The following is a 24,785-nucleotide window of genomic DNA, read 5'->3' on the forward strand; positions in this document are numbered from 1 at the left end:
TTCAAAGTGCATTGATTTCTTTAATTGCATTTTCTTTTCCTTAACTACATTCTTTTGAAGAATTTTTTTTGAATTCCCCTCCCCCAGTATTGTTTTTTCTTAAGAAAAAAAAAAAAGAGTGAGGTATGCAGTATCAGTGGATTTGTGACCTTTACTGACCTGGTTAAGTAGTTGGTAACTGAAGCTCAAAACTAGTCACAGCATGCAAAACCACAAAATAAATCAATTATAAAAACTATTCGATATCAGTTGATGAGAGACTTAGTAAGCTAGATGTTGTAACAATTCACGAAGTGCAGGGCACTGAGCTTTCCAAAATACTGGGCACTGCCAATAAACGCTTTTCGCATCCCCTCAAGCCATCAGCTCTTGACAGAAGGCCAGACCAGAGAAGTCCATAACAAATCCTCATCCACGTGCCACTGACTCTCAGCTGTAATCTCCTCTTCCCCTGCCCCAAATGAGACCTTCCCTTCTGTTCCCCTCTCCTCTCTCCAGCATTCAGTTAAAGAAACTGCAATGCTCTGCTGTTTGAGGCCATTATCGTGACTGTGGTGAAACTGCACTATCAGAAGTCATTGTCGACTCACTGAAGAGTATTTGCATAGATTAATCCAGAACACAGTTGCTGCATGGATCAAGGGCTAAGTCTGCATCATTATCATGACGCACAGAAAAGTATCTGCAGCCTAATAGCCTGAAATTAGAGCAAAAGGATTGGACTGTTTCCCGACAGCTGAAAAACAGTTACATGAAAGTCAAGAGCAGACAATATTAATTCATTTCCTTTTTTAAAACAAACTAACAAACAAAAACTTTATCAATGATCTGGAGGACATGATGCAGTGCAACCTCACCAGGCTTGCAGGTGACACTAAGTGTGTTTGTGTGTGTGTGTGGTGGATGGACATCCCATCTGAGAGTGTCAGGGCTGCCACTCTGAGACCAAGACAGGTTGAAGGAACAGGCCAACAGGAATTTTGTGACATGCAGCAGGGACAAATGCAAAGTCCATAACCCCTTGCAACAGCAGCCAGCATGGCAGGCTGGGGAGCAGCTCATGAAGAGCCTGGTGCATGGGGAGCCATGCATGAGCCAGCAGCTAGGCTGCAGGAGCACAGCCTGTCCATTGGCAGTTGGGATTATCCCCCAAAACGTAGCACTCGTGAGACCCTGTCTAGATACCATGCCTTGTTTTGGGCCTCCCAGTATAGAAAAGACATGGATAAACTGGGGCGAGCTCAGTGTGAGCTCAGCTCCCCCACCATGATGGGGGATGGAGCAGTTGCCCTGCAAGGAGAGGCTGGGGACCAGGGCTGGCCCAGCCTGGGGCAGGCAGCTCCAGGGGTGACAGCACCCCGGTACCTGTGGGATGCGGTGGAGATGAGGGAGCCAGAGACACGAGGAGGCTCAGCCGTACTAAGGGAGGTTCAGAGTGGATATGGGAGAAACTTTCTCCCCATGGGCCCTTGGGGCAGTGGAGCTGGCTGCCTGGTGAGGCCACACTGGCCCCAGCCTTGGGGCTTCCAGCCCCAGACCCGCACAGCCTGGCCTGGCTTCAGTGCCCAGCCAGGCCCGGCTGTCCTGGGATGCCATCAACGCCTGTAAGGACCTCACATATTTACCTAAATTTTACAGAACAAGTACACCAACCTGCTTCTCCCCGTCAGCAACGAGGGTACAACTCTCATTCCAGCCCCAGATTTTGGCTGAGTTTAAAATATTCAAGATGAGAACTATGAGTTGTTACCAGCCTTCAGAAACATTTCTAGTGTTTTTTTTTCTATACTGCATAAACTGTTTCAGCTACACAAAACACCGTCAGCTTATTTCAGAGAGCAATTTAAGAGCTATATACTTACTGCTTTAGTACAGAAAGATTCAAGAACAATTAAGGTAATCAGACCTTATCAAAATATGATGAATATAATGTCACGTATGAATTCATGACTTCTGCCCATTTCACATTTGTATCTACCTATCTTGGTTAAGTCACATGAAACAGCTTACCCACAGCTGCATTTGATATTAAAAGAGAAATATTTTTATAAAGATTTATTTATTTAGCCCTCAAACTATCTCTGGGAAACATGGGCTGTATTGTAACAATTTTTCTGAGGTGAAAATTAGTTGTTGTAAATTAGTCATCACTCTCTGTACAAACACTGAAAGAGCCACCACAACAAAAAATGTGTATCACTTGTTCACCTTTAGCAGTATTACCTTAGCACTTGAAATCGATATTGCAAACATAGACATTATCACTTTTGGTGTAGCATTTATTTTCCTCTTGAAACATTTATCTAGTTATCTGGCCTGTGGATCCTCACACAACCAGACCTAGTGAAGTTCCTAAAATACATGACACTCAGACCTTAGGCTTTTTATTTAATTTCACTGCCGTGGTACCCACATTACACAACCGTCACCAAACTTGTAAATTAACTTAGCGTTCCAGTTCACACATGCTCATCCACAAAAAAAGTAATAAGGCACTTGCCCCTCACGCACAACAGATGAAATGTACCTACTGGTATCTGTAATTCCCTTCGTTCAAGCTGGAGTTAAGAAAAAGCTTGAAAATGACACATTTATACTGAAAGGTATATATATGCAGTGAAGCCTTTTGTAGAGCACTACAATTTAAAAACAACCTTAAAATGCATACAGATCTGCATTTAAGTACTACAAGCAATTTAACCCTTAGGTAGCATCTCTCCCAGTGCTATAACTAGCATATTATTGCTTCACGTAACATTTTCCTTATACATCCAAACGTTCCTCTGCAAGAAGCCTTTCCAATGCAGATAACAAATTACAGTACTGTTAATATTTCATCAGATGTATATGGACTAAGAGATAATTTGATAAGAGCTGTCACAGTCTTATGGAGAATATCTGTGCTCATGCTTTCAAGACAAGCAGAAGAAATCAGATGCTCACTTGTACAAGGAAATGAATAGAAAAATGTAAAACTGATACATAATTAACACCAAACAAGATGAATACCAGCATTCTGTTCGAATCATCTCCTGGAAGCAAAGAATACAGAGAAAATAGAGAAAATTCTATTAAGAGCCATGGAGAGATTTTCCTCAATGGAAAGACTGAAAAATTAGCTCTGCATATTTGTAAGTAGATAGAAATGAGAATAAGAACAAAGTAAAGGCATGCAGAAAGCAGATGCTCCTCCTGAACATCTTTGTACAAAAGAAAACAAGAAAATGAAACATTAAGTTCATTACTGAAAAGGCAAACGCTCAGGAATCATTGCTGTAAGACAGAGGAGAACGACAACTTACTGGGACACTGAAGGTTATGAGACAGCAGACTTCATATTGCAGTTCCTAGGTTCTAAACAAAAATTACTTCAAATGCTTTTTAGCATTCAAAGCACAAACGAATCACAATTCCAGTCTGAACTATCTGTAATGCAGCTAATATCATGATTATCTGCTGCACAGCTAGTACCGTGACATGTTCTGAGACACTGTGATGTTACTAAGGGCAAACAGCTTCTACGCCATCCAGTAGAGACTCATTCCCTTAATGGGCAAAAGTTAGCTTTGTACTGCTGTCTGAACTTACCAGTTCCTCAGCATATAAGGTTCCTTACACAAATATATAAGGTACCATAGAAAATATAGAAGGCAGGCTACTCCTCCATCACACAAGCCATTCAAACAACCGTCTGAAAGTCCTGCTTCTTGATAAGCAGAAGGGGAAAAGGGGAAACAAACAGTTAATAGATCCATAATCTTGGGAAAAGAGAGGCACAGACAGAATTTGTCTTCCGGTACACGTTGTTCCTTTCCTCTAATTCCCTTGCTTTTTTTCAGGCAGGCATGTAAAACCATGCAAGTTCCCCTGATCAGTTCTGTTGACTCCATGTTTTATTTCAAGTTACTCAAAGGAGATCAAAGTATTTGTTCTATTTATAAGCACAATACAGAGCAGTCTTTTCCCTTACTCAAACTTTTTTGGATAGTTTGGGCCAAGACAAGCCCAATTACATAGCGAAAGTGAAAACGAAGCATCCAGATTGTCATGGTAATTTCCTAAAATGAGCTATGTCAAGTCACTGAGCTACAACATGTCTGGTAGACTAGAACTTGAGAAGTTCCTTGTTGAAAATCCAACTGTCCACACCTAAAAACCAGCTGCCTCTTGACCCCCACCAAAACAAAAACAGCAACAAAAGACCCCCAGATGCATCAATTTCACTTGCTTCTTTTGTGGATGGAAAGCTGAATTTGACAGGTCCCTTCCAGGATGGCTAAAGGGAGAGGAACAGAGCAGACACAGAGCTGAACTTCCTCAGCAGCCTGCTTGACAGGCTGTCAATTCTCATTTCTGGCTTACTTGCTGCCTGTGAGCAAATTTTGTAAATTCTGGAGATTCTGCTTTGGGTGAAGCACTTTTGGAAAAAAAATATATATATATATATATTTTTTTTGTTGTTTCACATTTCTTCCCTACCCCGATCCTAGCAAGTCTACCCTTTTCCAGCTACCAAGTTCCCTTAACTCCAAAGGAGACAGCTGGGGTTATTCTGATACGAAGACTAAGAACTCTCTAGCAATATTTATAGTCATGTAAACATTGAGGTATACGTAAACTATATTATTCTAGAACCTTTTCTGGGGCCCCAACACAAACAGTTATAAACTAAAAGACTTTTTGTATGTTAGGCTGGTGAGCAGGGGGCCCACCCAGGCTCGTGGTGCCTCTAACAAGATAGCAGGAACAAGTGCAAGATGCTACAGATAACACAGGAGGAGTAGCACATGCACAGATGGCTCGCCCTGTCCTGTGGCACCACTAAGGAGATAGCAACACAAGAAAGAGCAAGCACTATAGATAACAGACAGGGAAAAGCACTTTAACAGAATTTACCAGGGCAGCTGTATCATTGACATCAAATAAAGGTATAAAGTCAACAGAACTGAGGTCAGTTGGGAAAGGGAAACAGGACTGGGCTGTTTATTTGGGAAGAGATGAGGATGGTAGATGGGAAGAACTTGGAAAGGGAAAAATAGGAGAAGGAAATACAAGGCTAAGCAAACCACGTGTCTGGGGCTGCTTGGGGGTACCTGCCAGGCAGCCCTGCACCTTCTCGGCACAGCTTGGAACTGGAAATTAAATCTGTTGTTGCTCTGATCATACCTCCACCTGGCTTGCACAGTGAGGGGAGGACCTAGCTGCTCACCCCCCTGCCAGCAAGGGAACCTCCTGACGTCCTAACAACGTACAGGACAGAACAGACCTTTCCCCGTGTTTACAGCTCACTACCTGAGCTTTTGGGTAACACTAATGTAATTACACTTAGGACATTCTCTTTGTGCCATTCTGAAATAATCCCAGCATCTATCTTCAGGGTCTGTTGCTGTTCCTCTCTCAAAAATAGATTTCTCAGAGTACAAGCCAGGTAACAACTATTACAGTTCTCAGAACAAATTCCCAGCACAGAAAGATTACTGTTGGATGACTAACTGGCTTATCCACCACATTTTCCTGTCCCTAACAGCAGTTTAGAACAGTAAAAGTTTAATAACAGGACAAGCAAACAGAAATACTTCCTATTAGTAATGTAGAGTTTGAGCCAGATGGGATGTCTGTATGATTAATAAACCCCAGGAGAGTCTTCTTTCATGAAATTACCCAACTGTTTTCTAACTCATGTAAATTCTTGACATTCGCACATCCTGGAGAAAGGGCTCTACAACTCAACAACATAACGTGGTAAGAACAGGTTTGTTCAGATTTTGTCACCTAGTAGTTGTATTTGATGTGCCTGGTATTGGACAGACAGGAATATTTCTCAGTATAGGCTTAAACAACACCACTACATCCAACATAAAAACTGATTTCTTATTATTACCTCCTCTTACTTTCAATTACATTACACTTCCTGGAAGATCCTAAATCTATTTAGTCTGAGAATATTGAAACAAAATGTTTTTATTTTGTCTTTTGGTAATGGTTTTTGTACTGGAGAACAGGCTGTCAAAGATGTGTAAATTAGGTTCCTTCTCATTATCTATTTGTGTATCAGAAGGAGCTACAACGCTTTAAATCTGCCTCAGCTTCTGCATTCTGAAATGAGAAAACAGTTCTGAACTCTGCAATGCTTTGTAAGATCCATCAATAAAAGCCCTACATAAAATAGCTCTGTGTTATCATAGCATGCAGTCCCACACCACGCAAATGACCAGCACCCCTTTAGTCATACTGACACGCAGGTTAGCTGCCTATGATCTCACCGTCCCCATGCACTTACTGATCTCAGAATCAAATCACAGAAAGCCAGAGCTTTTAGCTTTTAAGGATACAAATACAACACTTAGCACATTAAACTAATATGCCTCAGAATGACAGTTTAGGACAATAGAGGTTTCAGTCCTTCTACGGATATTACATTTCTGCAGAAAAAGCCTCTTTTTTTTTTGAACACAGGCAGGTGAACACACAAGCTATTTCAACAGCTTCTAAAATAGTCTTCTCAAAACTGCAATATGTTTAATTTCCAGAACTTACTCTTTCATAACTTCTCCCTTCAGAAATGAAAAAGACACACATTTTCATTAAATAGTGAAATGTTCCACTCTGATGTCAAAAAAATTGATGTTTCATTTCTTCCAAATGCTCCTTGATGCTGTGTTCGAGACTGATGTAGGAAAGCTACGTTGGTTTCTAATTCCATAAACTAAGATTTCCATCCCAAAATGGCCACTTGAAACAAACGCACACAAATCCTAACACATCCACACATCTATCTTGTCTGCCTGTTTTCATGAAATGCTGAAGTATATTTTCCACATACACAGAAGATGATTGTCTGCATGTACAAAGCTCAACTGCACATGACTTGAATCTGATAGTTATCATTATTTGTTTCTAAAACATGACGCTTTGGAAGGTCCTGGCATCACTTCTTCACAGTAGAACATGATTCCATCCTAGTTGTTTTCTGTTAATCATAGAAAGAATACCCCATCACCCTCTGCACCCAGTGATTTAGGTTTGCCATGCATATGGAATATTTCACGACTCTCTTCATTTACCTGTGGAGTCATACAAAGACAAGCTGGAGACCTGTTTCAGCATATCCAAGTTTATTTTAACAACTCGCTCCTGATTTGGAGCACGTTCTTATTAGCTACTTATTTAAGAATACCTTAAAAATGCCTCACTGCTCCTAATTTTGAGCAGTGCACTATTGCCTGAACATAAAGATGGGTATTATTTTAGAGAGGTAGAACGAAGCATTTTTCTTGAAAAGGTAAGGTAGTAATTTTGAACCCAAGCAGCCTACTGTCCACTATGGACAGACAGTAGGAGACTGCCAGTCCACTGACTTGTTCTTCTACCTTTTTCATACACTTATCTGATAAATATCTTGTGAAATAGCAAACCTGTACGCATTTGAAATATGAACTGAGGATTAGTACAAAGAAATGTGTGTCAAAAAATCAAATTTTGACTTCTATATACAATTAAGGTGTCACTCTCTAAGAGGGAAGTAGAACTTGTTCTAACAAGTAAATTACCTTCCAAAATAGTAATCAAAACACAGGATGTTGCGTAGCCAGGAGATTCAGACTTGACAGAATTAGCTTGTCACTTGAATAAAAAGATACTGGTCTGAAGCTGCACTTAAATAAAAAGATCAGCTCTCTGAGGCTTATCTTAATGCATCTATCATTAAACATGGGAACTCTTTGTTAAGCTCTACCACAGAATGGGAAGATACACTTTGTTAAACAACTGACAGAGCTCCATAACCAAAACCTCAGTGCTATGTCCCCACCAGTGATTTTGCTGCCACAGTAACAGCTAAGCCCAAAACTACTTACATGTAGTTACAACCAGGCCGGGATAAGCCTATTTACAAACTTTTAGGTGACAAGGTTAACTGGAAGTTAAAAATTTACCTGCAGTAGATAAGGAAGGTAATGACCTGCTGCTGTAGATATGTACAGCGAAATCTTACTGGCTCACCTATCTGTCATAAAAACAAACAAGCCAACTCTGCCACTGCCCTACCCTGCTGAGCAAAACGGACTCGTTTCTGTGTATTCTGCCTGTACCCATCCATAGAATATATTCTTTGAAGACTGTCATTGCGTTGAAGAGAAATCTGCTTTTAGTCTCCTTTTACATGATCTAGCACATCAGATTTGACTAAAGGTGCTAGGCAGTGTTTTCACCTGCTTCTGACTTGAAACAGGTCACTAATGATTGCCCCAGCTACATCGAAATGCATTTCTCCAGAAGCATCGCATTGGTCAGAGCCCGCAGCTGAAGTGCTAAAGCCTGGAGCTGTTCTCATCCCACCCAAGAGCAGCAAGATGCAACAGGGAAGACTTTGGGTGGTGCAGTACAGGAGGAAGGCTGTCCTCTGGTGCTTAGTGCTGCTGCAGCCTGTCTCCCTCACATCAGGCCAATGACTGAAAGCCATAAACACATCAGTTCAGTTAAAACATACAGCAGATTAGGCTTTCAATTCCTCTGACTCCATGCCTACCTCATCTATGATGCTACTGCTACTTCCTAAGTAGTACTTAATAATAGGCAATAATTAGAATCCACAGCATGAATCTATCAAGTTAAAACACTGAGCAAGTATATATTACACCTCCAAAGGAAGTTTCAAAGTCAACATCAAATATACACAGTGACTGCTAAAAGTCAATAATGGCAGCTAGTGCAAGGCAGTGCTGAAATTGGACTGTGAACTGATCTCAAGGGGTGTCAAGCGGAATGGACAAAAAATGGCCTGCAAGAGGCAACCCATCAGACATACATCTGCATCTGAAGTTTCCTGACAGCACTAACCAAACTCAAGTTCAAGAATTACACTCATTCAAAACATGCACACTGAAAAACTTCAATATTTGCAGTCTGGTGTTTCTTTCATTGATTTTAACTGAAGTTGCTTACTGCTTTCCTCTTCTAGAAGAAAATGGCAGTCCCCAGGGAGTATCATTTGCCTTGTTTGAAACTGACAGATACGGCCATAAAGAAAAGAAGCACTCACCCATTGCAATGCCCAAATTTTCATCTCTTTCCATTCTCAGTATGGAAAAAGGGATATCGGAATGCTTTAAGAAAACAAGTGAAAAGCCAGTTATTCTATCAGCAACAGGTATTCTCAAAAGAAAAGCACTAGGAAAACTTAACTCCTGCCTCAGTTGGAACGATCTACTGGTGATCCCACACGTACTCACCAGTATTCTTCTAGGGAGCAAACTACTGCAATCAATTTGTTCTACAAGGTACCATTTTTACACATCACTCAAAGTGCACCACTGTTCAGTCAGCCTGGATTTTGTTCAAGTTATAAAGCAAATAAAGGAACATATGTAGAGCACATGACCAAAGCTTCATGAAAAAGTACAAGTATTCCACAACTGGCATTCGTTTCCAGATACGTTGCCACATGCAGTCTAAAAGGCTCAGCACCAAATGCACGTCTCTTCAATGATCAACAGTACCACATGCACTCTGGCTACAGCACAGACAAAATTTTCACTTTGCTAAAGAAAACTTTGTTGTTGTTGTTGGTTAATTTGTCTTCTGCTTTTATCTGGCAGAGCTCAAACTAGTTAGATTTTAAATTGTACTGCTGAAGCCCAAAGGAAGAAAAAGGAAAATGGCTAATCTGGGGAAAGTGGCTAACAGAAATGGTCTTAGAAGTTTATGAAGATTTAAAATGTATGTTTTTCCTCATGGTATGTATTTTCAGTATTTGTCAGTAAAAATTCAATCAAGTACATTTAGGGATAGATGCTAAAAGACACAAAAAAAGCTTTACTAGAAAGCACAAATATTTCTAAATTAAGCCAGAGGTATTACTGAGATCATAGCTACTTCAAAAACACCAACGATATCACAAAAGCTGAAGAGCATGAATCAAACTGAGTGATGTCCCCAAATGGGAGGGATTAACTATGTGGATTAACTGTACAAATTAATTGTTATCAAATTCCCTCTATGAAAAGCTAATTGAGAACTGCTGATTAGGATTTTCATCAAACGATCAAATACTGAATAAAATATAGACATTTTAAAGCTTCCTCCACTTCACTCCAAACACTCTTTTATATGCTGGTTCTTTGGTAAAACAGGGTACATCTGCAACATTCCCAGTCATTAGCTTTCAGACAAAGGACTACCAAGTTTTCCTTCACATATTTCTGTTGTTCCGTGCCCCATCACAAAACCCTCCACATTTCTGTCCTCCTCCTATATGACATCTTTGGAGAATTGAGATAATTTATATAAATTTTTGACTATTTTAAGGAAGTTGAAATTTGGATGTTGATCATCTTTTGTTGCTTTTGAGGGGGGTTAGGGTAAGTGGTAGAAAAGGCAACTTAAATTTCCAGTTGTTTTGATTACAACACTTCCAATGCCTCCCAGAACATTTCCTATAAACAGTATATTTGAAACTGTACAGCAAGAACATTCAACAGAAATTATGATTTTTTCCCCAATTATTGCACATTCACAGCTTATTTTACTGCCTACAGAAGCTCCCCACACAGCGCAGGACTAATAGCAACATGAAGTTTTAAGTACAAGAGAATCATTGTTGGTGTGGCTGCAGTAAAACCAGCCACAATAACCAAAGTTATTAGGAAAATTTCTGCCTGTGTGCAGAGGAGGTGTGGCCAGTAAAACAGACACGAGATATGTTCGACTTCAAGGTACCAGATCACATCCCCATTTATTTGCACTGAGCATTCATGCAAACACGTGGACTTTTCATCTCTTTTTGAGACGTGTCCTTGGCATCAGCTGCTGGGCTTGTTCCTTCCGCAGAAAAAAAAAAAAAAAAAAGTATATATGCATTTTTCAAACAGCATGAAGTGGAAAAGGCTCCCCATAGCAAATAAAGAATAAAATAGACATCACAAAAATATTGTCTTCAAGCAAAATGGAATAAAAAGCTCTACTAAATGTTTACACCACATAGTGTGGTAATAGGTAATTAGCACATGAAGAAGATATTATAAAGTCACTCTGAAATGAACACATGTGCCATCTCACAGTGCACTCCTGAGCGTTTAAAACAACTTAGTAATATCTGTGCCCCTCTAAGTTCTCATGATCAAGACTATAGCTAACAAAAAGGGTTGTTTTTTTTTTTTGAATGCGCAGAACATACAGATCAGAAGACTGTACATCTAAAGTTTCTTTTCACGTGCAAGAGACCCAAGTGATATGACTTCATTAGCTTATCCTAGCGGACCTCATTTGCATAGGAAAATCAAATGCTGAACTTTTACTTCAAACCACAGATAAAAAATACAGAAGTGGAGACAGCCACTGGTCAAGCTGTGGATTGCTAGAAAGATTCAAAGTAATTTTCTTGATGAAATGAAACCTTCATACACAGACGTTGTAGAAAAATTCACCAAAAAAAAAAAAGTTTGATCAAAGTTAAAAACAAGCTTAACTGCTTTCCAAAACTCAGAGGCCCTTTCCTTAAACTTAATTAGTTCCTACCATAAGTACTTGTGTAGGTTTTACAGCTGCTTTTTCACGCTTTTAAGTAGCAGATAAAAAATATGGGCAAACATTGTTCTCCTAACAAAGGATCACAACGTTGGGGCACAAGTAAGGTTATACAGTCCCTGCTATAGCTGGAAAGAGCTTTGCTTCCTGTATCACTAAATCATAACAGTCACGTCAAATTGAAGGGATGACTATGATGCTGGCAGCCTACACTTTCAGAAATGACCGGTAAATTTAGACACTGAGCCTAAGGCAGTATAAAGGAAGACTTCATTTTCAACACCAAGCTTCTGGAAAGCCAGACCTCTTCCTGATGTCAAGTGACAGGGCATTTAATACTATATAGTTGGACTTCCATGAATTGGTAGTGTAGTGCAATAGTTAACCCTACTGTAAAAAAAAAGCACAAGGTCTGCTGTAAACCATACAGCAGTCATCTGAAATAGATTAAAATGTAATTAAAATCGAGTTTGTAAGTCAGTGATAAGTATTTGCTAATTTTAAGTGCTTACAAGGAAATCAAAACAGAACTGTACTTTACATCTAATTCAATGGTATCAACTTCAGTCACAATACAAACTTCAAACTTACCAACTTTGAACTTATGTTATATTAGTTTTCACATCCCTAGTTTCATAGGTGTAATGTACAAACATCAGATGACTTATATTTTAATCACAGGTACCTAGAGAAAAGAAGCTTCAGAACACCACCCAGTTCTTTGATGGTGTTTCTCCCAGGCTGTGTCAGTATGCTAGGAACCCATTCACACCCACAGAAGTGCCCAGAGCTGCAACTAAGTTTTGTTTTCTATCCACAGCTCATATTTCAAAAATTCAATTTGGAATACCCTGTTAACCATATTTGTTTGGACAGTAAATATTTCCTCATTTTTTAAAATTTCAAAATACCAACAAAGCTACCACGCAGCACCTACTACGCTTACCTAATGAAACTGAGAAAGGCAGCACAGATGCAAATTAGTTAGAAAAGGCCACATGTCATTTCCCTCCAGCACCCCACCTCTCCTAATAATAGCTCACTTCAAAACAATATATGCATGAAAGAGAAGTGTCTAAACCATAAGCCAATGTAAATGCTAGAAAGGAGAGTTTAAGATCATGAAGGAATTGAGGAAGACAAATAAAACAGACCCCAGAGTTCAGGGAAACAAGCTCAAGTTGTTCAGGGACCTGACTTGCAGGATCCCATGGGAGAGATCCCTGTAGGCTGGAGGTGCCCAGGAGACCTCGCTGATCTCTAAGCACAAGAATGGCCCACGCAGGAGACCACCAGGGATGAACACAGAGTGCCTGGCTGAGCCCAAACCCCCAGAGATGCCCATGGAGGGGGATCACACAGGGGCTGCCCCACAGCAGTACAGAAGAAGGCCAAAGTTCAGCTGGAAAACTGCCATGGGACAGAAGGTGCCGCTACAGGTACGTCAGCAGCAAAAGAAGACCAAAAAAAACAGGGATGTGCTGCTAAACAGGCTGGGAAGAATAGTGACGAAGGACATGGAAAGGCTCAAGCAATTGATGTCTTTTTGGCTCTGGTCTTTACTGGCAACACGTACTCCTGGGGCCTAGTGGCAAGAGCTTATCAGGGAGAGACGTTAGGTTAATGAAGATGAAATTAAGGACAGAGCACTTAAGCAAAATGGACATTCTAAGTGGATATGATAAAAATAAAAAGGGTCTTCAGACACAAGAATACATTTGCCCAGAGTAGCTTCAGAATCTCCCTCCTCAGAGATTTTCCAAACTTGGCTGCAACAAAACGGAGTAATCTGATTTAATTTTGAAGCCAGCCCTGCAGATTGACTGACCACATGCTTCCAGAGGTGCAGTGGCAAGTCTGAATCTCCCTCTCTCTCTCTCTCTCTCTCTCTGAATGAGAAAATTATATGGTAAGCAGAAGGCTGGGAAAAAGAACAAACAAAACTTAAAGTACACATAAATGCAGATCAGCCATGCCTCCAGAACGCTTTCAGATGACCAGACTGCATAAGACAACAGTTTCCAGTAAGTCTGAAAACCTTCTCACCATGTATCTACTATCTGCAGGGTTTAGATTTACACATTGACCTGTCCAAATCTGGTTACCGAAATTCAGGAAATTCTTTGCTCCATTCCAATGTTCTAGATTTTGCTTGCAGCATGTGTAGAATTATTTTTTCAATGTAGCTACTTGTAAAAATTCTGTCTTTTGCTTTATTAAAGGTGTTTATTCAAATCAGAGCTTGCCCCTAACAAACTACATCCTCAGTTACAAATGAGGATTTATCATTTACCAACTGCCCACAGTATTTGGCTGTACTGTAAAACATACATATGGAGATAGATCCGAATATATCTTTGTCTCTCTCTCTCTCTAAATGTGAATACAGTGAATTTTTAGAGTAACTGCATGAAAAGGCTTAAGGGCTTTTCTTCAGAAAGGTCATTCTTTGAAATGCCCTTTTTGATCTGTGATGTCACTTTAGCCCTTGACAAGATCGCACACACTTCTATGAAGAGTCAGTTCAGGTTCAGTGCCACGCATACCCTAGAGCTTTACAGAATAAGACATAAAAATATCAGTCATCTTGCATTTTATCGTTACATAGCACAGTTTTTTTTTTCCTGTGGCAGTTCCTCAGACAATCTCACCGGAACAAAAAAGCAACACACAGCTTTGAAGTATCATGACTTTTTAAATGCATAACAGGTACGACTCTCCTACTCTCTAAATGGCGATTAGGTTTTCTGTTGCATGATTAGGTGGGAGATGAGGGGGGTGAATCCACCACTGAAAGTTATTAACATCTTTTTCTCTTCTTTAAGCTTCAGTTTAAAGAATTTACTATTACTGTCTAGGTCCAACACAAAATTTGAAGTGCAATTCTCAGAATCACAGATGGGTGGAGAACTATAACCACAGTAACAAGCAGCACATTTCCCTGCAGACAGCGGTATGGGCAAAGCTTTATCATTAGTATCGCCATCCAGTGCAACAACAGATGTCAGTGCTCAAAGGCAGTGAGAAAACTGACAGTGGAGTTAAAGACTGGGTTTGCATCTGTGTGTGTCTATCAGGGAATAGTAAAATCACTACCTCCTTGAGTGCTACACTTTGAAAGCAAAATGTTTTGTTGTTTTTTTTTAAGCTTGGGATTCTTTTACATGAGCTACTTTCTATTTCCTTGGAAGAAAGCAGTCCCTGAACAAAAGAAATTTCAAAAGGCGAAAAGATGTTTATTATGCAGTGAACCAAGCGAAAGAAAATATGCAGATACTTTTTTTAAAAAAAATAGCCTCGCAGTGGTCGGAATACTAATTAAAGAAGCAATCCACACTGATCGAATGTAATTTTATTGCAATGGTTTAAAAGCACAGACTGGCTTTGAATAAATAATGGAAAAAGAGGTTTTATGTTGCCAAGCAATAAGATCACCTCTACACAAGTCAGATGATGCAAAATCCTGGAAGAAAGTATCAGACGTTCTTTCCTTCCTACTTTATTCTTATAGATGATACACAGCACTGCCTCTAACCTAAGTGGCAGCAATATACACCATCACACAAGAACTGCAAAGCTGCATGCTTTTTCATTGAAATTGTAGCTCCTGTTTCTGCCCAGCATCAGAGAAAAGAGTTCTTCTAAAAGAATTTTTGAAGAGCACACAGGAAGTCTTGTAACAGCCAGATGCTCCACAGCTACTAGCTCTTTCCTCGCACAGCATCATTTTGGTCCTTTGCCCAATATTGCCTACCGTCTCTTCCCATCTTTGCGTTTTTTCTTACCGTACTAGGTATCTGCATTAAAAAGGGTCCAAGTTTCTTAGAAGTCAGACTTCCATCCACTTGCTTTATTTCTAAGCCAAGGTACATATAGGTTCCAAGAGAGAGCGGGAGGACAAATGAAAGTAGATTTTACACTTGCCGTTACCTTTGCGTAAGAAACTACACACCTCAGTGTTCCCACAAGGGCTGGCAATGTTTAACAGTTGTAAGAATGTAACAGCAGGTTATATGCTCATCCAATCTGTTTGAAAAGCTTTTAAAATTAGAGGCATTGGAATGAGGAATACCTGTATCTTCATAAACACCAGCTATAAAATCCAATCAGCTTACTGCGTGAAGTTATAGCCAACTGTCACGGTATTTCATGCAAGCATTTCTAGGTTACTACAGAGTTCAAACTGACGATTTCAAGATGCAAGAGAGGCAAACCTGGAGTTTTACTACCCTACCTGCCTTCCTTCAAAACAGCACTGGACCCCTCCCACCCCTGCAGAGCAAGCTCCTCTCTCACAGTGGTGGAGGCTCCTGGACTCTGTCGGCGAGGCTGCCAAGCCTTCTGTCGCAAGAGGGATTAACCACAGCTCTGAAAAAGGTTTCACTTAATCTGTTTTGGGCAAGCATGAGCTTTATTACTTGCCAATTATGTTTTCATGACAGGCTTGATTATAAAAAGTGATGGAAAATAGGAAGATGCTTCTTAAGAGTGTGCACACATTCTTTTATCACATGCTTAAAAAAAAGAAATCTCTTGGATAAAGGAGGTTTTCACACAAAAGAAAGACCGGTACATTGACTGTCTGGTACACTGTCCATATTGCTTAATTCCTAGGCCCATCTAAACAACTATTTTCTTCATTTTATAAGCTTAGTTTTAGAAAAAACTTAAAAAGAGACTACTAAATTCTTCAAACCTCAGTGTCTAAAGCATACTTTATATAGAGATGCCTCTGAAAAGAGGATTTTGTTACCAGAAAAGCACACAACCGGAATGCTTTAGCATCACTGTACCATTTCAGACGGCAGTTTATTGCCAGAGAAGTGCTGTACTGTTAGATAGCAGCAAACACTGAATCAAACACTGAATACTTTCCTGAAGTAGTAGACTCTTATTCTGCCAAATAAGTTAGGAATACAAATAGGAAGACAAATTTATTATTTAATGGGTAAATAAAGGAACTACTTGTTAAAGCATTCTATTTGAGAATAAAACCACATGAATTCACACCTACTCTGGCTCCCTAAACTAGGCAAAAAATAAAACAGAAAAGGTGACCACACTAAAGAATTCTTACAGCAGTACATTTCAGACAGCTTTAACAAAAAGGCGTCTGTCCAACAGTCATACAAGTGCCTATGTAATGCAGTTAATTGCAAGAAGTGCTGTCTTCTGTCTGTCCATGATTTTCTTTTCATAGATCTGTGCTTTAATTAACACCCAAGGAAGCTATCAAAGCCTGACTGTCTTCTACCCTTAGAATTTTTTTTTCTGCTTGAATGAGATAGACATTTTTCAACCTTAATAGTCGATTTTAATAAACAGGTGGAGTTTTTCTGCTTCATTTTGCCCACAGCATAGAATTACAGCCTTAAGCAATTGTACTCACCAACATTATGATTTACTTCATTTCTCTATGCTAAATGGCTGCCATAGGTTTTCTATACTAATAGAAAATACGAAATTATCACCAGGAGAATATAACTTCTGCCAAAATGCAGGAGACATTCCATTTTAAGCTTTACCTCACCCCTTTTCATCACCTTATTTAGCTTTCATAAAAAGAGTCCTGTGCATCTGGAATTCAGGTTCTGCCTTTGCATAAAACATGCACATGGTTTTCAGTTAAAAATTAATCATGTGGTTGATTTTTTTTTTGAAGGCCAGATGTTTTCCACTGCATGTTTAAAGCCTTTTCATTCTCCCAGAATTCTAAGAATCCAGTATCCATTCTAAGGATACATAGGACAACCAGTGAGCTTTGTTAAATTTACCTGCTGAGAACGTAAACCAAGGCTGAACATAGGAAAGCAAAATATTCCTCTTGGTTAGCTCACACAAAGCATGTATGGGTAAGGCTGAAAAACATGAACTGCCCATGGAAACACACCCTACCCTGGTCAAGTGTGCACACTGTCATGCACCAGAACACCCCTCTGTCTCATAACTGATAAAAAAGCAGCCAAAAACAACTCACCTGAAACAACATCCCCTAAAAAGACCTTAAGGGCTCCCAGCAGAAAGGATGTTAATTTGGCAAAGGCATACCTTATTTCACATCTTGTGAACAAAAAAATGCCACTCTCCTCTACAGCCTCCACCTTGCTCCCCACCTCTTCCCACTTTCAAACTCATTGCCTTAGGAGGGGTCCACTGCTTCCCTCCACCACGCTCAGACCGCTGCTAAGCCTCTTCAGCTCCCTATACCCTCCAGCAGCAAACCCAACAAAAGCGTGGGTAGATTTCTACCTGGTTGGCAGGTCAAACTGGCTCTGCACAGGGTGTGAAGAAATTGCTGAAGAGTCACTGAATCATGCCCTCAGTGATTCAGATGAAGCTTCTCTTTGTGTACAGCGAGTCCAGAGGAGGGACCCAAAGATGATGATCAAGGGGCTGGAGCACCTGGCTTATGAAGAGGGGCTGAGGGAGCTGGGGTTGTTCAGCTTGGAGAAGAGAAGTCTCCAGGGAGACCTTATAGCAGCCTTCTAGTACCTAAAGGGGGCCTACAGAAAAGCTGAGGAAGGACTCTTTGTCAGGGAGTGTAGTGATACGACAAAGAATAATGGCTTTAAACTAAGACAGAGGAGATTTAGAGTAGATATAAGGAAAAAAGTCTTTACTGTGATGGTGGTGAAGCACTGGCACAGGCTGCCCAGAGAAGCTGTGGATGCCCCATCCCTGGAGGTGCTCAAGGCCAGGCTGGATGGGGCTTTGGGCAACCTGGTCTGGTGGGAGGTGTCCCTGCCCACGGCAGGGGTGTTGGAACTGAATCGTCTTTAAGGTCCCTTCCAACCCGAGCCATTCTGTGATCTTGTAGTGTCATTACATCCCTAAATAAGCTGCTTAGCTTACCATTCTGTGATATGTTTTATGCCCTAAAATAATCCCTGCCCCTTCACAAGAGCATAGATCTCCCAACAAACCCAGGGAGAATACCCTTAACTTAGGGAGCAAGGCACCTACACACCATATTGGACTCCCTGTATTTAGGCAGTTAACTCACCTCCTTAGTGTCTTTTATAAAACCATTACAAACAAACAAAAAGCAATATTTGTTAGGAAGGAAGGCACTGTAAAACTTGGAAAAAGAACTAGCAGATATAAAAATACTGAAATATTAAAGGTAAATGAATAAAGCTCTGAAAAAAAAAAAAAAAAACCAACCACAAGATTCATTTTAAACTCCTCTGAGAAACTGAATGACAGCTGCAAGATGTCAGCATTAAGGTCAAAATTTAAGAAAGCTTCTTTAGAAATACATTGCATCATCGGCATATTGCCAGAAATCACCACCTTGCTTACTCATTACATGCCAAGGCCCCTTGCTTGTACCGCATCTTGTTCTTAAGGAACTGTACCATCAGGAAATGTGGCTTTTTGTGTTCGAAACCCAAACCATTCCATACTCGAACAGCACCAGTTTACTTCTTCCCCACCCACGCCCTAGGAAGGCCCCCACAACCTTCTTTTCCTAGTACAAGCACTGGGAATTTCAGCCTGCAGGAGCTGGAGAGTTCAGTAATTACTGCTCTTGTATTTCTTTTCCTTTTTTCTGTTCTGAGAAAAGAGGTTGAGAGGCAACACCCTACTGAAGTGCAGCACTTCCGCCTGCTACAGGAGGTTGAACCTCTGCTCTGCAAATGTCACATTACAGATTCACATTTAACGGAGAAGCCAGTCTCTTAAGACAACCGAAAGGAGAAGTTTCATACCTCCTTCATCCACCTAGCACTGTTTCCTTACCACAGCCCAAGCTACCACTGAGTGGACCCTTCCCTGAAAGCCTTCAACTCAGCAACTTGGCATAAAACATATCCAACTTTTTTGCTCCGTCACTCTTCTGCCAGCTTAGTGAGCTGAAGCTGTTTTCAGAGGGCTCCAGAGGAGTCAATGCAAAGGAGACGGGGAGAAGGCAGGCATGAATAAGCAGCAAGAAGAGATTTCCCCTCTTCTTTTGACAGCCAGAAGTATTAGTGAACTCAGCTTGCCTCACAGAAGTCAATAAAAAGCAAAAATCTCTCAAGACATTCACCAGCCCCCCAGAGCAGCAGCAGAACAGCAGCCAGTGAGAAAGCTGCAAGGGTGCAGGAGGGAGGGTGGGGCTGAGCACCCCTCCTCAGCACCAAGATACCCCCTGGCATTTCACCACCAGTCCTCCTTGTTACTGGAGAGTTACAATTATACCCAAGTGCTGCTATGTCAAGTGCATATTAGATCTCTGATTAGCATTTTATTTCCATGCTCACAAGTATCCTTTCCTCCAGATATTTCTGAACTTCCTTGCAACGCTGCTGAGACTTCTTGCCTAATATGATGAAGCTACCACAAAATTAATGTTTAGGACTTCGGAAGCTCCAGAATTCACACTGGCAACACAACTTTAAAGGAGTTCTTTCTATAAAGACAGCGTGAAGTAATCTCCAGCTGCCGAGTCTGTTTTGCTGCCTTGTGACACCATCTAGCACAAAGGACTGATGCTCAGGAATGACCATAGGCCCAGTGAATAAAATTCTCCTTTTCAGCACTTCTACTCAATGACTGCAACAGAGCTGTGCAAGCATGGGGAGTACTGTGAGGAACAGACAGCACGGCCATGGATTACGGACATCAGGCTCCAGTTTTCAAAGAAGGCTTTTACCCTGAAGACATGTCTGAACAGCACCATACAATGATGTGTGCAGGCTCCAAAACTAGCTATCTTCTGCAGGAACAGCACAGCTGCATTAGTATGGTGCTCTACCAACAGCACTAGCTTGCTGCTCAGCAGGATTAATTAGCCTGGGCAGAGCACTGCACTAATATGATTATATCGCTTCTAGTACCTGAGCAAACTCATTCATTGCTTTCCATTCCTTTTCTCTGAAATAAAAGAGTTCAGCTTGTTATTATCCTAATACCTAAATAATTCAATTGTCTTTTTTCTTTTGAAAAGCGAGGAATAAGACTTAAAAAAGATTCAACATCAGATTTCCCCAATTGAAACAGTGCATCTCCTGCCTTCATCGCCTGTCCCCACTATTTGTCCTCTGCTAAACACTGCTTTTGTTCACATCAAGCTGTCACCTTTCCCTAACTGCTGTTGTACCTGCAAGTCTTCCCTGATGTTATTCTCTCTGTTATTTCTGATGTCCAGGCACAATTAACCGGACAATAGCAGAGATTGCAAAAATTTCTGCTTGTTTGAGTGGAAGTCATCACCGCCTTCCGCTCCCCTTTCCTTACAGATGGGGAACAGGTATCACAGGAAGGACTTGCTCAAAGGAGGGGCCACCTCTCAAATCGGAAGTGGAGAAGCAAGAACAAACCACAACCTCCTTGTTCGCAGTCCAGGGCTCCTATCGTGACACCAAAAGAGAAACCAGAGTGAGGCGTAACGTGTACCCAGACCCTGCTCTGAGTCATGGAGACACCAGAGAGAACATCAGTGAAACTGCTTGAAGAACCCAAGTGCCAACAAAATGCAACTTGGCTGATAGGCTCAAAAGCAGTCGGGCCTCCGTGCTCAAGCCTTCCCGAAATGCAGTCTGACTAAGATGCGCAGCGCAGGCAACATCAGGTCAGCCAGTAAAAAATCCAGCAGTCACAAGCGACTGACAGCGGTTTTACAACAGGAAGTATTGGGCAAACTCCGCTGCAGGCAGTACAGCCAGACCCTCTTTCAATGTTTGCCTGCAATTCATCATCAGAAGGGGAACACGAGGGGCATCACAGCACGCAGCGGGGTCTTGGGCCTGTGGCCCAGGCCCTGTGCCATAGGGGCAAGCCTGCAGACAGGCAGGCCTTGCAGGTGTGACCCCATGGGGTGGCTGCCACACACAGGCACCGAGAACAGCAGGGCTGTTCTCTCAGAGCAGAAGGCAGCAACCAAATGAGATCTCTACTTCTGTTTTTTTTTTTTTTTTTTTTTTCTTTAACGAGACCTTTACTCACTCAATAGGCTTGTAGAAACTTCTGTGTTTTTCTAGCTCTATGTCATACCACGTTTGTTTCAATACTAATAAAGTTCAGGAATCTTTATATTCCTACTTTCTTTAAGTTTCACTTTTTGTGTTTTTTAAGTGTGCCATAGAAAAAAATGGTCAAAGTTTCTATTACAAAACTTTGTTAAGAAATGCTACACACTCACGGCTCTTTCAGCTCTCTCCGCTCTCACCTTTACACCGCCCTGTTGACAATGCAGAGCTCTTTGAGGACAGAAACGAAGGGAAGCACAGCCTTACTTGTTCATTTCCTATAAAGCAGCCTGCTTCCTTCTGCCAGAAGCATCCTCATAACTAGTTTCAAGTTTTGAGTCCTAACTCGACGACATACGTCATGCCATGGCAGACGTAAATTCCAGGCTCGAAAGGGTGTGAAGGCAGAAAGATTTGTCCGGTTTACACCTCCAGCATGCAACAACCAGGCACAAGGAGAGGAGCTTTAACGGGTAGGTTCCACCCTTTCTGTGCACCTACAGTGTAGTAGTAGGTAGTGCACCCTTCTGAAAGTTACAATTTAAAACAATTTCTAAGAAGCCTGCAGATCAGAATTCCAGTTTAACAGTAAAGCATGTACACAAAAAGGTGAACAAGGGCTTTCAAAGACAGGGAAAAGAGCAACCTTTAGTGCAACATATGAAACAAGTTAACAGAAAATAGGAAACACTGTTTTAAGGCCAGAAAAAAAAAAAAAGTATTCCTCAAAGAAAAATCAGATAGGTCAAGGTATTGCAGAAATGCAAGAGCAATTGAGTAAACAACATGGTAAGTTCACGCACTGGGTCGGGAGGAAAGAAAACTCCCAGAAACAACACATAATGTTGAGGAATGATACTGAGATAAAAAGGAAAAATAAAGATCTGGAAACTAAATGCAGTCTCTCTGTCATCATTTCCTATGCTTACAATTGCCAAACATCTGGTCTGGGGGGTTACTGTGCGGTGGTTCCCGGGTAGAAGCAGGGGAGAAAGAAGAGCAATGGGATGGAAAAGGAGGAAGAAAAGGAAGAGGTCCTGGGGCACATATGTATGCATGCACACTTACGTCTAACATGCACAAGCGTGCAAATGTATGCACGCATACACACTTGCGTACATATAGAATAAAAAATCATTGGGCTAGTTGGCATGGTGCTAGACCAGCAAAATCAGAAGTATACTCAAGTTTTATCTTCCTCCTCCTGCTTATTTACTTGTTGCACTCCTCTGTACTACAGACTGTCATACATCAGGTCTAGAGCCTCATTATGCTACTCCCAAATACTCGTCTATGGCAATTCAAGATAACCAGAAACACAGTTTGTTGGTATTTCTAATTGCTCTGTATGCCTCAGGGAGGCTGCGAGACTGCAAGCAGTGAGAACACAGTCTCTGCACACTTCAAGATGTGGTCTGTACTGTGCACTCGTGAGAGCTTCCCTCCTCTAAACATCTTTGCGTCGGCATCTACTGCTTATGACTGGTGCACAGTTTGCTAAAATAGTTAAACTGATGCTAGGACTTCAGAGCGCGGCACACAATTTGAGATTTGTGAGAGCTTATTATTTGGCGCTCCGCATGATGCCAATGACGATTTTTCAGCCTGCTCTGTGCAAACATGCAATAAAAATAAATCAGCCTAAACAGGGCTAACGATGTTTCACAGAAACACTCCGTTGTTGGAGTCTCGTTCCCATCCCCACGGAAGGGGAAAACGCACGCTACTTACTAATTTATAAACTAATCCCCGCAGGCAGCACGAATTGTCAACTCGATAAATAAGGGCTGCCGGCAACGACAGGAAGTTGAACGGCACGAAGAATTATTAAAGAAAGAAAGAAACGAGCCTCGTTGTGCCGGGGGGACCCCAGCTCACGGCAGGCACGGCCGGGAGAGCCCCCCCCGCCCCGGGAGGCACGGGCAAAGCCCGGCGAGCTCCGGGGAGCCGCGCGAAGGCGTCGCGGGGCCGGGAGCTGCCAGCTCCTGCCTGGGGGCCCCGGCGGCTGCGAGGAGCAGGAGGAGGAGGAGAAGAGGAGGAGGAGGAAGAGGAGGAGGAGGATGCGGAGCCGGCACGGAGCGCCGGCCGGGGCATCCCGCAGCGGAGCGAGGCGGGGGCGCTCCCCGGGCTCCCCCCCGCCGCCGGCGACCTGTTGCCGGGCTCGGGGCTGCCCCGGGCCGGTCCCCGGGAGCGGCGGCCGCCACCCACCTCTTTGATCTTGGCCCTCCGCTGGCGCACGGCGGGGTCGGCGGGCTCCTGCCCCGCGGCGCCCACGGGCGGGCGGAAAGGGCGCTGGGGCAGCCCGGAGGCTGCCGGCTCCTTCCTGCCGCGGGCGTCCTGCGCGACTTTCTCCTTGTCCCGGCGGATGTCCCCGCGGATCTCCTCGGGCAGCTTCTGCAGCGTCTCCTTGGCCTCCCGCAGAGCCCGCTCGTGGTCGGCGCGGATCCGCGCCAGGCTGCCCCTGCCCGCCGATGCCGGCCCCGCCGCCGGGCCCCCCCCGGGCTGCGGCGGGGCTCGGGGCTGCCCGCCGGGCGGCGGCGGCTGCAGGGCGGCCGAGTGGAAGAAGACGCCGCTGAGCAGCTTGGAGGAGTCGGGCAGGAAGAAGATGGCCCCGAAGCAGAGGGTGATGAAGGCGCTGAACACCAGCAGCAGCACGAACTTCTCCGTCAGCCGGAACGCGCCGGGGCCCGCCGCCTTCCGGACCCCGCCGCCCGCTCCGCCGCCGCCGCCGCCGCCTCCCGCGGGGCCGCCCAGCGCCCCCGGCCCCGCCGCGCTACCGAACAGCGGCAGCAGGCTGGCGGCGGGCATGGCCCCCGCGCCGCCTCAGCGCGCCCCGCTCCGCTCCGCTCCGCTCTGCCCTGCCCTGCCCAGCCCCGCTCCGCCGGCGGAAAGTTTCCCCGGGCGGCCGCGGCGCGAACTCCCCGCCCCTCTCCTCTCCCTGTCTCTCCCTCCCCGGGCCCGCCGGCTGAGCGCTCGGCGTCTGCGGGGCGGGCGCCGTCCGTCAGCCCCGGCCCATGCTGCCGGGACGGCGCCGCCGCGGGTGCCGCTCCCCGCTCCGCCCGCGCCCGACTGCCGGGCGGCGGGGGGGCGTGGCCAGGCGGGGCGGGGCCGCCGGCCGGCCAATGGCGGCGGGGGCGGGGCGAGGAGGGGCGGGGCGGGGCGGCAGGGGGCGGGGCTCCGCAGCCACCGCCCCGCGGCTGGCGGTGGGGCGCGGGGGCGCGCGGGGGGGCGCGCGGGGGGGCGCGCGGGGGGGCGCGGGGGCGCGCGCGCGGCCCCGTGCCCTCCAAGGGGACGCTCGCGGGGTGCCCG

At 43.5% G+C, this 24,785-nt stretch overlaps 1 protein-coding gene across 1 annotated transcript in view; it reads right to left on the reverse strand.

Moving 5' to 3' along the window:
- The window catches only part of MAN1A1 (mannosidase alpha class 1A member 1), a 141,636-nt gene extending 117,096 nt beyond the window's left edge, over nucleotides 1-24,540 (reverse strand). The window contains exon 1 of the mRNA XM_040551505.1: nucleotides 23,685-24,540. Within this exon, the coding sequence (XP_040407439.1) occupies nucleotides 23,685-24,284 (600 nt within the window). The 5' untranslated portion in view covers nucleotides 24,285-24,540. The remainder of the gene's footprint in view (nucleotides 1-23,684) is intronic.
- Nucleotides 24,541-24,785: the final 245 nt, after the last annotated feature.

The sequence above is a fragment of the Cygnus olor genome, chromosome 3 (genome assembly GCF_009769625.2).
Source record: "Cygnus olor isolate bCygOlo1 chromosome 3, bCygOlo1.pri.v2, whole genome shotgun sequence".
Taxonomy (NCBI): Eukaryota; Metazoa; Chordata; class Aves; order Anseriformes; family Anatidae; genus Cygnus; species Cygnus olor.